The 13997-nt window shown below is 40.2% G+C and overlaps 1 protein-coding gene across 1 annotated transcript in view; it reads left to right on the top strand.

The window, feature by feature from the left end:
• Positions 1 to 1345: 1345 nt before the first annotated feature.
• Positions 1346 to 13997, top strand: part of SHQ1 (SHQ1, H/ACA ribonucleoprotein assembly factor) — a gene marked incomplete at its 3' end in the record, with an annotated part of 18093 nt that continues 5441 nt past the window's right edge. Inside the window, exons 1-6 of the mRNA XM_010140829.1 lie at positions 1346 to 1488; positions 2454 to 2518; positions 3394 to 3516; positions 4309 to 4460; positions 5077 to 5189; positions 6956 to 7083. Coding sequence (XP_010139131.1) covers positions 1346 to 1488; positions 2454 to 2518; positions 3394 to 3516; positions 4309 to 4460; positions 5077 to 5189; positions 6956 to 7083 — 724 coding nt within the window. The remainder of the gene's footprint in view (positions 1489 to 2453; positions 2519 to 3393; positions 3517 to 4308; positions 4461 to 5076; positions 5190 to 6955; positions 7084 to 13997) is intronic.

Consider the following 13997-nt stretch of genomic DNA (forward strand, 5'->3'; position numbering starts at 1 on the left):
AAGCCGGGCTGTGGCCCAGTTGAACGAGCAGCGGAGGGAAATTATCTCTTAATTGGAGGGAAGGCAGAGCAAGGCGTTTGTCCCTTTCCCGGCCAGCCCCTTGCTGCCACAGAAGCTCCGCAGTTCGCTTGCTGTTCCTTTAGCGCGTAGCGGTCTGTTTAGAGAAGAGGCTGGAAAACTTAATTATATTGGGATACCCGAACTTTAGGTTGTGGTAAGCGCTGCTGGGATTGAATATTGCGGTGTTGTGGGATGGGTATCGACGGTTCTTAGGCTGGGACCTGTGAAATAACGCACAGGGGGTTGTGGAGGACCATCCGCGTTGGCGTGGGGTCATTAATTTGTGTCAGGGATGCCAAAGGTGCAGCAGCGCTGAGAAGCTGAGTGGGAACAGCGGGGCCTGGCTTGGTAATGGTCCATGCTTGCTCATGACCTTCTAAAAGTGGGGATGTCTTTAATAGAGATAACTGTAAAAGTCAGGGGAAATTAGCTTTCCCCCACATAATAGATCTGTTTTGTGGTTTGTTGTTTTTTTGTGAAAATATCTTTGTCTTAAAAAGTTCGTTTTTGGAAGCGTGTGATCCCTGGTTCGCTGTCCCCTGGATTCTAAGTTAAACTTGAGGAATTATCTTGCATCTGGAACCTGTTGAAGGGTCAGATAAATGTGTATCAGGTGATTGGTACTATGTAAATTCCTTTTCTCGTGCTCAATATGAACATTCTTATAGCTCTGATAGATACTCATCTAAACTGACCTTAAAAACACTTGGTGAAGGAGATCCCAGATACTCTGTAGGTAGTTTAGTTTACAACTACTGTATTGTTTGTGTTTTCTTTGACTGAATCTTCAGAAGGAATGCAAGGTTTTTAGGATGCCTCTTCCAGATTATAAAATCCAGTTCTGATTTGTTTGAAGTTTTTTCAGTATTTTCTAGCGGCGGTTTGCATACAGACTTAACAGCTGCTACATAGGAAATTATAAACAACAGTTACAAAAAGCTGCCAGGTTCTAGGGCTGAAGTTGGCCTGGTTTTTATGCAGGATATAATAGGTGCTTTCCTGTGCTCCAGATGTTTGCATTCATTTATGTTCAATTGTTTTGTTAAAGTGCAGAGAGATACCTTCAAATTCTTGATGACACTTCATTTTGTTTTGTTGCTGTTGTGGTGAGTGTTTTCGTGAATGTGTGGAAGGTTATTTTGTGAGAATCTAAAACATTGTTCTTGCAGAATTTTGAAGAGACACTATTTGCTCTCATAAATTGGGAATGACAATAATCTTTTTCTTGTTTTCCTGTTTTGACAGGGCCACACAACCAGTGACTGCTTTTCCTACTGGACTCATCATGATAACTCCGGCTTTTGAGCTCTCCCAGGATCCGGATTTTCTTACAGTAATAATCAGAGTACCTTATGCCAGAGCATCAGAGTTTGATGTGTATTTTGAAGGGCAAGATTTTAAGTTTTATGCGAAGCCATACTTTCTCAGGCAAGTAGTGGAAAGACCTAGAAAAAATTGAACTTCATGAAAGCAATAAGTCAATAGAGAATGAACTTAATTTTGGTCTCTTCAGAACATTCCTCACTGCAGCTTTTACACTGTTGACTGCAGACAGCCCATTTCATGCAGAGAATTTTGTTTTTGGATCTGGCCTCTTTGTTTCTAGGCATTAAATGACTTAAAAGGGAGTTTAGAGAAATACTTTTCTAAATTGACTTTACTGTAGATACTTAATTGTGAAATGGCAAGACAATTCTTTGGGTGACTGTAAGGTGTGTAGAATAACTGTGCCTTTTCCCTGTTGAGAGCCAGGTACAGTATATCTGGTGAAGAATGGAATTTGGTGCTCTCTTGTGTGAGTGGAGACGGTAGGAAGTGAGGTCCCAGGCTGTTTTTTTTTCTCTAGATAGTAAGTTCCCCACTGTGCTGTGGAAAAGGAACAAGAGGCAATGTCAGTATGAGAACTTCTGGTGTGTAAAAGCTGACGAGCTATTGACTTCTCTTATTTTCTGCTTCTCCTATCTACGTTAGTACACCAGAGGGATTTTAGTGGGCTGGTAGAATGTGGTGACTTAGTTATTCTGGATAAGCAATACAGGGACGCTGCATATCCTGTCACTGTGGGTTAGATTAGGGTTTTTAAATTGCAGAACCCTCCAAGTGTTGCACATAGTGCCAAGAGCGTCATCTCCATGGTGGCTGTGACCTAATCCAAGCTAGGAAACCAGGAGCCACAAATTTTCTGCCTCAGCTGCTGATCCCCCATGCCGATAGGGAAAAAATTTTGAAGTACGTGGGGATTTAACTGCGTGACTTCCACTACTATCAACAAGAGTCATGTCGTTGAGTCCTTTGTGCTGCTTTTGGAACGTGCTTTACATTTTTATAGGCTGAGATGTTAAGTTGCAGAATTAGTCGGGCATTTACTGAGGCATCTCCTTTTTTGCCCCCAGATTGACGCTTCCTGGAAGAATTGTAGAAGATGGCAGAGAAAAAGCATCTTATAACACAGACAAAGGTACTAGTTAATGTTATTAGTATATGTGTCATTAAAAATGCTGCTAATTCGCCAATAATTTATACTTTGCTGCCCTGGAATTGCACGGAACTTTATTTACAGTATTGTATAATTCTCTAAAATTTCTCCTAATGTTATGTAGTATAAAAAAGTTGCTCAGGATTTATTGTACGAGCTTAGGCCATCTGTCCTTAAGCACAGTGGACATGTTCAGAACTGTCCTACTAATGAAAAAATTAGGACAAATACTCTTGAAGCTCTGGGGACTGGACGTGTTACTGTACCAAGATCATTAGTCTTGTGAACCTGCAAAGATGTCAGGCAGTGCTGAGTAGCGATGAGCTCATCCTGAGGCAGTCTTATGGCTATGTCTTGAGAGAAGCCATCAGCCTTTCTTCACACCTTAAGGTGGAAGGTATTTCTGGAATAAAATCTGTACGTTCTGGAATTAATGTAGTCATTAAAAAAACCCCAGCAATAAAACCTGTCATTTGCTACTTGCAAAGCCTTTACTGCGTGCTCAACTTGAGTCAATCATCAGATTGATGGGTGTAGTTTCCTGTGATCTGTTATTGCTTGATTGGTGGAAGGATTAAAAGTAAAATAAAGCTTGTGTTCTGTTGGTGTGTGTTTATACAATGTAAGTCAAGACACCACATCTGGTTAAATATTCTCTTTCGTGCTTTATCGTTAAAATCTTTGATTTTTGTGAAACTTGCAAAGTAAAGTTGAAAACATGCACAGAGACTGATGCATAATAAAATGCTACCTGCACATGTCCCCGTTTTAGTGAGCCTCTTTCGTTAGAGGAAAAATGCATGTTTTTGTTTGTCTTGGGTCTATTAACGCAATAACTATTCTGACTTTCCTTTAAGGAACTTTTACAATCCGGTTACCTAAGGAGGTTCCTGGCCAATATTTTGAGGGACTGGACATGCTGACATCTCTCTTAGCACCAAAGAAATCAAGATCAGCAAAACCTTTAGTGGAAGAGATAGGTAGGACAAAAAAAGTCATGTGTATGCTGGCGATACGCGTACGTAATGAAATGGTTCTAGACCTACATGGTGATACATGAACAAAAATACAATATTTCTACTATTGTCTAGTCCAAGGTACGAGGGTGATGTGAATGAATCTGAAAGTATGGATAAGTATAGAAGTAAATATGTTGTAGGTGATACACATGTCATCTTTAGAGTCTTAGTTATGTTTACATGGCTCCAAAATGTCCTTTACATATGCTAATCCTCTGTAGATCTTTGTACCCCTCTAGTGGCTGTATCCTACACACACAGTGGAACCTTCTGCTTCCCACCAGCTAGTCCTGCCTCTGGACCTCCAGCTCAAGTGGTAGAAGTTAATTAAAACCACAGGTTCTGCTGGTTGACTTGCTTAACTTCAGTATTTAACAGACAAGAATGTTTGACTCTGTGTTTAATTTTTCAATACCTATCTTAAATTATTGATAACATCACTTTGCTGCTGTCAGGGTTCTCTTAGCATCGATTTCTGATCTTGTCAAAATCAGTGGAACAATTATTGCAGGCTTTGAGGGAGTACACTTACAAACTTTGCCGTTCCTGGTCTTTATTTCTGAAAATTGGAGAATTTGGAGCAGGACCTTTGGATCACTGATGTAAGCACTTGCCTGTATGAGCAGGTGTTTCAGGAAGTCTTCTACAAGATGCAGTAAATTGAGAAAGGCTTACTCTGTTACCAGCGTTTGCCATTCTGTTAAATCATATGTATAGTCTATGTAATAATTCTTTCTCACGCAATTTATACAGCTGCCTCTGCTGAGTTGTCTGAGGGGGAGGAAGACAACTTTGATTGGGAAATAGAGCAGACCCCTTACGAAGAAAGTGCAGAAAGCACCCTGCTACCCCAATACTGTTACGGATTTGGGAATTTGCGGTCAGGGGTCTTCCAGCGACTGCAGGTAGATGCGATTTTGTTTTTTCCTATCATAAAAGTTCTGGGTAACTTTTTGTTGTGCAGGTTTCCTGGCTCATTCCGTGGTCAGGAGGGCATCATTAGGTAACTGTTCGCTGTTAGCCTGTCCTGTGAGTGAGAATATTACTGTGAAATTCCGGAAGTACATTTGCCATCAGCACTACTGTACCACTACTTGATGCTTAAAAGTCACAGCAATTGCCTGTTAACTGATGTATGGCCACTTCAGAGAGTGAGGATATTCTCAAGTCACAAGAACAATCTCTCTGGTTTTTTATCTTGTCTTTGTTGTGGTTGTGTGCTTTTGTTAAACATGGCAAATTTTACCATAATGAAAAACAACCTGCCTGCCTTACGCTAAAACGCCCCGAACAGACTTCGTAGTATCATCAGTTCTAAGGAGCTTCAAGTGATTTAATTTCTTTGGAATTTTCATGTTATATTTGCACAGTGGAGCCTGAATTTGGAAGATGTGAAAGGGAGGTTGAAGAGCAAGTAGGGATTTCAGTGTTGTGCAAGCAGCATCCTTTCTAAACTCTTCCTAAATGAATCTCACGTATCATACTTGTGGCTTGGTCAGACAATTTTTGTTCTGTTTGCAGGATGAACTCAGTGATGTTATTGACGTTAAGAATCCAGACCAAACTCCTGTAGATGAACGTAGGGAGAAACGCCTGGCAGCCGAGGCTGCCAAGTTTGACCCTGATCATTACCTGTGAGTATCAGTTTATTTCACCAGGTCATGTAAAAGTACCTTGGTTTAAATATAGTCACTACTTCTTTTCATAAATGATTGGTTTTGAGGGGACTTTTGGAAAGAATAGCTTTCCTTTTTGTTTATCCTTTTTATTTTGTTTGAGTTGTGGATGTGAGAACTTTGGTTTACTGTTGTGAAACAAAGATTACTGAACCATCCTCATGTATACAGAAGTAGACTTTTGAAGTTTGGAAGATTTTGTCTAGGCACTTTGGTTTTTTTTCCCTTCATCACCTGAAACCTTTTTCACAACAGAATGAGGAAAAGTTCAAACCAAGACTTTGTGTTTCTTTGCGCTTTATCCCATATAATGAAAGTGGAAATGATTCTTCATGCCTTTCAAGTGGGAGTATTTCAGGTCAAGTTAGGTTCAGAAACTTCCAGATAAGTAAACTAAATTGAACCCTTGATCTTTCAATACAGATTGATTCAGTGGGAGAAGACAGTAGTCCCCAGTAGGGAGGTTTAGTGCTCGTGGTGTGTTTTGTCCAGGAGAGGTAGGCTTAACCTGTTGCAAGTTGTCAGAAGGTGTTTTGCAAACTGGGAAATTTTCACCAGTCAGGTGTTTTCAAGGGGAGCTGCATATCCTCCTGTAGCACATAGAAATTAAAAAAAACCTTTGTGAAACACCACTTGGAAGTACATTTCGCTGGAACTGAAGTAGTTCTGAACCCATGATGACACGCGAGCTACAGCAACCATCGGTTTCCATCTTAGACCCTGTGTTGTAGCCTGATAGAAGATGAGCTACAACCCTTTTGTTTAAGGGTTGTGTTTTGGGTGCTTCAGAACAGGTGACACCAACTTCTCTTCATCAGAAACTGTTTTGCTGAGTATGCTGATGAGGACAGCTCTGGGAGAAATGATGGCAAACAGAAGTGTGCAGTTGCCCTTGGAAAATGTGCACTGGCTGATATCTTTGAGTTACTTTATGAAGATACTAAAGCAATGCACAAAAATCTGTCAGTGAGAGTAAAGCAAATAACCTTCTGTATTTGGTAGACTGGGCGGGTCTGTATGTATGAAGATTAAGAAATATTCTGCTTTTTTTCCAGTTCTCAGTATTTGTACTGTATTGTTGGCCTTGAAGAAAAGGCTAAAATAAGAGAAGGCTTAGAACTTGACTCCTTTAGTATAAATCCTCCCAGAATTACCACATTGAGTTTTTTACCACAGTGGCTTTGTGCTGAGATGATCTCTTCCAGGGTTCATGTACGACTCTTTCTACCTTGCTACAGCATCCTTTTTACCTAAAAGTCGGGCCCTACCCCTGCATTAACTTGTTTCCCTTCAGCTGCATACACTTCCTCCCCAAAGTACATCCAGTTTTAAAGTGGGAGAGCTTCCCAGTAAAATCAAGTTTGCTGCCAGTGACATTCTCTGAGAAATCTTCTGTTTGGAATGTCTTCCTTTGGATTCATCCGGAACAAATCAGGTTTGTTCACCTTCGTGTCATGCTGTAGGCTCAGGGGCTCCTGGGTGCTCGGGAAAGTTGGAAGAAGGCCTACAAGACACTGTGAAGTGAGAGAATACTGTTTATGCTTGTAATAATGATTATTTTCTGGTTTTAAGTCAAAGAACATATACTGGTCAGGTTCGTTGTATTTCTAGTGTATGGAAAATAGCCTGGAGCCAGGTCAGGTGTATTCTATGTCTGCAGTAAAATGTACACCCCCACCCTGCCCATAGTCTGAAAGAAATAACATATGACTTTTTTTTTCTAGAGCTGATTTTTTTGAAGATGAAGCTATTCAGCAGGTCTTAAAGTACAAACCATGGTGGGTTGATGCTCATAAGAAAATGAGAGCCTTGCAGGGAGAAGGTCGTCAGGAGCGTGACACTCTCACACTTGGTGAGAACATATATAGGCACACTTGTTGTTTGATGCTATGTTTTGTTCTAGGTTATTGTTCTTAAAGGAAAAAGTTTGTGTTTACCCTGCAATTTTCAGTCTTCCCTGTTCTTAGAGGAGTATTCTGTTACTTCCCCTGTCCTAAAAGAATTTTTTTCCTCTGACAGACTGTCATATATCTTTGAGATAGTTGGGTGTGGAGCAGTTAGTTGATGGTATGTTATAATGGGTTAATTTCATCTTAAGTATTAAGTAGCATAGTGCATGATCTCCTTTTTTTTGTCTGCATAACAAATTTCAGAGTTAACTCTTCATAAAGGCTATTCTAGAATTTCAGAATTCTATGAAGAAAAAGTTCCCTTTTAAGCATAAGCTGTAATCTTTTAAGATTTCAAAGGAGCTGCTGGTGTCAGTAAGTCACGACATCTGAAATCAAACCAAACCTGACTTGGTGTATGAGTGTACTAGTTAGAAAACAGGTCCTTTGTGGCTGGCGCTTACCTCCTGTTTTTCAGATTTTTCAAGTAATTGTTCTCCCTCTTCTAGTTGTGTTTTCAATGGGAAAAATAGTCAAAACTTGTTTTTGTGCCCGCTTTCAAATGCAGTGCAGACCCTTTGCAGCAAGTTCTCCAAGAGTCAGCTGTGAAAGATCGTGCCAATATCAGCCCTTATTTCTGCACATGTCTTCTGGAGGATGTTGTCTGTTATTGACACAGTACAACAGAAGTTCATGGCATTTATTACTCTACTGGTCTTTTTATGGGTCTTGGACTCTTTTCAAAGGAAAATTTTTGCATTCTTTTAGAAAGTAAAAGGGTTAATTTCGGGTTTAGCAGGTGACCTTGTAGCAGTACTGTTAAGGAATAGCTGAGAGATCCTTTCTGTACCGTGAGACCGCAGAAAGCGTTACAAGTTACAATTACGCATATTCTTTTATTGTCCTTTTCATTTCCTGTGTAGTATGAAAATCTGACATTACTAAAGCAGATAATGATGATCCCTTCACCAGAGGTTCTTAACAAATATTAGTGCACTAATAATACCTGCACTTCTACATCGACAGGAGAACAACAATGGAATTGGGATAAATGTGTATTTCACTGTGAATGTAATCTGATCTTCGTTACTGGTTTTCAGCCTCTGAAGCCAGAAATTAATTATATCTATCATAAACATTTGATTTAAAAAGCATTGGACAAAGGTAAAAGAGGCTTGAAAATAGAATCATGAGGGTTTCCTTTGTTTGTTTTACCCATTCACTCCTTAGTAAATGAAACAGTGCTCGTGTTTGCCTGTGTTCAGGAATATAATGAAAACAAAGAGCTGCTGGATGGCTTTGTTGATGAAGAATGTTTTACTCCAAACTGAGATTCTGAGGAAAACACATGCGTATGTTGCTGGGCTTTAGAAGCGACAACAACAAGCTACTCTAAAGCCTTGCAAACATGGTAATGAGAGTTATGCAGAAAACAGGGCTATATGAAGGACCTTCTTTTCTCTGAACCATTTGTTATAGTGGATGCATATTTAATAAGGATGATGATAAAAATTTAATGAAGAGGCTCACGTAGTTTTGTGGACCTTGAGGAAATTTAAGTAAGATAAGAGGCCATGTGGTGTTTGGGTTATGTTAATGATGACCACAACCCACCTTTCCTCTTAGAAAGACCTCAGTATTGGTAATGTTCTTTCCTCTGTTTGAAGGGCAACAGTGGCTGGGGATGGCAAGCAGCTGAGTCAGGATCTGATATCTGGAGGTTCCCAAACCTGAGAGAGCTGTGGTGAAAGAAGCCACCATGAGAGGGAGTGCAGGTTCCACTTGAAGGTCTCTTACAAATGGAGATACAGAAGGGCAGGAGGTGGGTCCAGGCTGTTGGACCTGGCACCTCATCATTATTAATAGGATGAGTTCCCTATGGGTTCATATTGCTTAGATTTATCCACGCAAAGGGATGGTCCAGCTAATCCAAGTTACGGTTTGAGGAGTTCTTGCAAGCTGAACAGAATTTGGCCGCATATCTGCGTCCATATGAATTCCAGCGTGCACCCTCCCTAAGTGGAAGTGACATGGCAAAGGCATGTGAAAGAAACAAGGACTGCGCGGAGTGAAGGACCTTCTTTACTGCTTGAGAAATGTTATTTCCGCTAGAACCAGGGAGCAGTCTGTCTGCGTGAAGCTGAGGTGTGCTCTACAGCTCAAAGGATAAGGAGGCTGTCGGTGGCATTAGAGCGTGCTGGGAGTAAGAAGCCTGTGAACACCAGTGCTTAGCTATAGAAAGCCGAAGGGTACTCGAGCGCAGAAGCTCTGGGGGCACACACGTTAAATGTAGGGCAGGAGTTGTATGAAGTGATGTGTGGTGATTCTTTGAGTCTGTGTGTGCATGTATTGCCTTGCAGGTAGGTGTGAGGTCAAACCCTTTTATTATAAAAATCAGATACAAATGTCCCCTGTGTACTTTTGAACCTGTTTAAGGGCATAAAGGAGGAGAGATTGAAACCTTCATGCAGTTTCTTTTTAGTGCTTATGGACAAGAGGCGCAAAAAGAAAATACCCAGATGCTTGCTCTTCCTGAGTTCCAAATTCATGTCTTGTGTCCAGGGAAGCATCTAAAATAAGTTAATTTCCATCGTCTTCCATGATGAGGACTTCCAAGCATACAGCTTGGAAATATTGGGGTGTTTAAAACATTCTCCTGGTAGGTGTACTGCCACGGCTAGTTATTCAGAAACACTGAACCAAGAGAATTTTGTTTTTTGTTCTTCCTCTTGCTGATTTATATTGGTGTCCTTTTACTTTTTATCTTCATTAGTTTCTTGGAACCAAAAACTTCATTACTTTTGTCTTTATAATGTCTTTTGGCTACAAGGAGTAATTAGAAATACAGATTGCTGCCTTTTTTTTATGGCATTACAGCTAACTGAAGATTTGTGTGGTTGACTTCTGATCTTACTTCCATCTCTGGATATTCTCTTTTGTTTTTACATCATCAGGGGTTTTTTGTCTCATTACCAGATTTTTTTCTTTTTGGATCAGCTCTTCTCATTAGCATTTGAAGTCTCCAGCCCTCTTCTGTCCTTAACTTGAATCTATTTTGATTTAACCTTTTTACTTTTTCTCCAGCTTCTGTGTGTGGTGTGTGTATTTTGTCTTTTTTTATTTTCTTCTTTTATTGTCCTAAGTGTCTCTAATTTCTCTTGTCCTCTTTTACATTTTACATTTTTGTTTATTTATTGTCTCTTGCCTTTGTGGACTTTTTTTCCCCACTAGGCAGCTGAGATTATGGCCTTTTAGTATGGCTGAGGAGCCAGGTGAAATACTAGAAGCAGATTTCACCATCATGTTTGTAGCAAAATGCCATTTTTTGGAGTGGGCATAAAGTAGAAAGGCCCAGGTTTTGTTCACACTTACGATGTCTAATACAAATCAAATAATACTCCATGAAGTCGAAATAATTACAGAGCCTTTCCTATGAGGGAACAAAACTTTTGGAAAGCTTTGCTGCTGCAGTTTGGAGTCTTGCTTCTACATATCCCAGGTGGAAGGTTTTGTACTCTGTAACAGTCACATTCAACTCAGAAGTTCAGTTTTATTCTACTTCAAATTGCGCATCTGTAAAAACTCCTTTTTAAGCAACACAATCTTCAGAGGCTTGGGCTGACATATGTTTTTAATATACCATCTATATGCTCCAGGGATAACGTATTTTGTTGATGGTATGTTATGATTACCAGTGACCATTCTCTTTCTGATCCCTTTATAAAATGAGAAGCAATTTCTTTTAAACATCCACCTTTCAGTATGGGCCAGCTTGAATATATATCATTAGTGGTAGATTGATAAGTTTAAGGTGAATTGCTTTTCTTTATCAAATTTCTGCAATTTTTCTGTCTTACCTGTTCTACTGTCCTCTGGGCCTTTGCAGCATGTGTACCCTCCTGGCCCTGTTCTGCTGCAGAGCCAGGATTTTTTTGTGCAAAATTCGTAATGTATTAATGAGAGGTCTGTATTGTAAAGTGTTCCAGATTTTAAAAGGTAAGAGCAGTAAGGCATGGAAGAAAGATGTATGGTTTTGATATGGTTTATAGGAACTGTGGGTTTGTTAAAGAATAATGACAAAAATTAGTAGAAAGGGAGTTGTGCGATCCAGGAAAGACTGTCCAGTGACTTTAAGGAGAGTGCCTGATGAGAAGTGCTGTGGAGGAAATGTGCTGTCAGTGTTGATTTGAGAATTGGAGAAGGGTGGAAATATGACATGGCAGAAGAGATACTTGTGAAGACACTGAAATTTGAATGGAAGAATTCTAAAAAAGGGGAGGGATGAGCAAGATGCTTGATGGTAGTTTAGAGTGACTATTGATGTGCAGCTTTGTGGTTCTAGGACTTCTAATTCGCTTTCTGAAGAACTAAGTCTCTTCTGATGACAGACTCCTCGACAGAGCTTTAGGACTTGTTAAAGATGGCAACGTTGTGCAAGTTCTGCAGAATCGGCCCTATAAGGGTCAGAGTGCTGTTACTGGATGTTGCACGACTCCTGGACTCCATACAGGAAAGAGATGTTGTCAGCATGTCAGCCCTGCAGAAAGTTTCAGTAACCTTTCATACCTTATCAGCAGCAAATTCACACGAGAGACAAATCAATAGAAAATCAGCTTCGTTAGCTCAGTTACTGGTTTAAGTTTACAGTATTCTTATCCAGTATTTTTAAGACAATATCCAGCACTGGGGGAAATGCTGATCCTGAGCAAAGCCTTTGCGTGTCTTTCTAGTCAGAGTGGTGCTCCTTTTCTCTTTTAATGTCTTGGGAAGAGCTTGAAAAGAGAAGAGACTTGTTTGCTAGTGATTAAAATCAGTAGCTAACTGTATTCTGGTCTAATCTGCTCTCTGCTGAGTAATCTCCTTTATCTGGTATTGCTGATTTCTTCACTTGCAGAGCTAGCAGTACATGTTAAAAACGCTTAATATTGTAGCATAGTGTTTTATTTATTTCTTTAAAAAGAAAAGGGAGATCAGTTCTACTCGGCTATTTCTCTTGGAGATAGTTGTGGAATTCCAGACTTGGCTTGACAGGACCATAAAGCAAGGCTCTGCTTTCATCAGAAGGCTGGACCAGCTGAAGTCAGAGGTCCTTCCTGACTTATTCTTTCCTGTAGTTCTCTGACCACTGAGTCAGCTATCTGTCTAGAGAGCACACTTTATCTAAGTGCCCCAACACATTTAGAACCGTAAGTGTCATAGTAGTCTTGAGATACGGATCTTACGCTGGCTTGATTTAAGTGGTGTGATGGGTAGTGTGAAAGATCAGGAAGACAGCAACAAAACACCCTCCAGCTGTCAGACCTCACCCTCCCCTTTGGAGATTAAACTGTTCTTCACTGCCGGTCAGGTACTCTTTTAAACTGGCTAGTTTAAGTAGAGGAGGTGATTACAAAGTAAGGATTTAAAAAAGAAATCCCGGCATTTTGCAGTGAGTTAATGAAGGTCTCCTAGCATTTACCTTTAGGAATTGTCTAGCCTATGTCTTATTTGCTGTTGTCTAGACTTGCGGTTTGTGTGTTTGTGGATCAGTTACGTTATGATGCTTTGGAGTTTATATTTTAGAGGAAGGAAGCTTTATCTCTTGTGTTTTGTGAACTTCACTGGGAGTTTGTTTGCTTTCTGCTGAGAAGGGAAGTATGGTTTGCATTTACATCTGTACTCCAGGAGAGGGTGTTCTGGTAGAAGCTGGGTGACCTTGGAAATGCCTTTTTTCTTTCCAGCTGGACCTTCTAACTAAACAACACCCTGTTGTGAGACCTCATTAAACCCACCCTACTGCAGCAGCTTCCAAAGTGGTTTCATGTTTTTCAGAAACTATTTTTTTGAGTGTGCTACAGCATTGCACATCTGGTTTTATGGATGACTGTAATATTCATGATAGGGGTGACTTGCTGAAGGATCCATGTGATTTAAGAACTTAGAAAGAAATTTGCTTGTAGAATATGGCTGCATCATCTATATCTGTGATTTAAGGTGTAATACTGAACTGCATCGCAGTAACAGAAAAACAGAGTTGGAGCTGCTGTAGTCTTGCTAAATTGTCACTTTGTCCTAGATCATAGCATGTGGAAGAGATTGACTTTCTCAAGATATTGAAGCTGAAATTTCTTTTTCTGGGAGCCTGTAAATAAATGGAGACTGGCTTCACTCCAGAGAAATGTTTAGCTCATCAAGAAGTTTCCACGGGGATTTAAATCAAGTATTTCATGGTTATGAAGCTGATAGAAACATTTAAAAAGTTCATAAAGAAGAAACAGTCAAAGATGTTTTTCCTAATTCGTAATTTTATGTCTTGAAATGAGGTGTGTGCATATGATGTGCCTTTGGCATCACAAACGTTTGTTTCAAAACATGTCATAAAATCGGAAAGCTTGTAGAAAGCTCCTGGGAAAAAGACGACCACATATCTTAGAGGCGGATTGTATCCCTGAGAATGCGGATTGTGTAAAATGATGAGTAGTGTCTGAGGAGAAACAGCTATAAGCACTCTTGCAATCATCATCCTTAGGATAGAGAAATTGGCAAGAGGTGTAAAAAGCAACTTAGTACCCCCACGCATTTCCCAGGGATTTATCTGTGTCCGAATGGTCTGGGGCTCTGCATCCAGGTTATGCCCAGCTGTGTGACCTTGGTTTGTGCTGCTGAGAGAGTCTGCCAGAGAATAGGAACAATAAAATTCCAGATAGAATTGTGGAGACAGGTTCGTTAGTAGCTCAGGGATTCTGGAGGTGAGTAATTGTAAGGTTTTGGTTTTGGTCCCCCTCCCCACCCTTGAATAAAGAGTGAAAATTCAGTAGTTGTGGGATATCCTATGTGTATCTCTGGCACTAGGGGCTTATTTTGAAAGCCTAGCAAGAATGCAGCATTAGGCATTCCT

This window comes from Buceros rhinoceros, unplaced genomic scaffold, assembly GCF_000710305.1.
Source record: "Buceros rhinoceros silvestris isolate BGI_N320 unplaced genomic scaffold, ASM71030v1 scaffold24977, whole genome shotgun sequence".
Taxonomy (NCBI): domain Eukaryota; kingdom Metazoa; phylum Chordata; class Aves; order Bucerotiformes; family Bucerotidae; genus Buceros; species Buceros rhinoceros.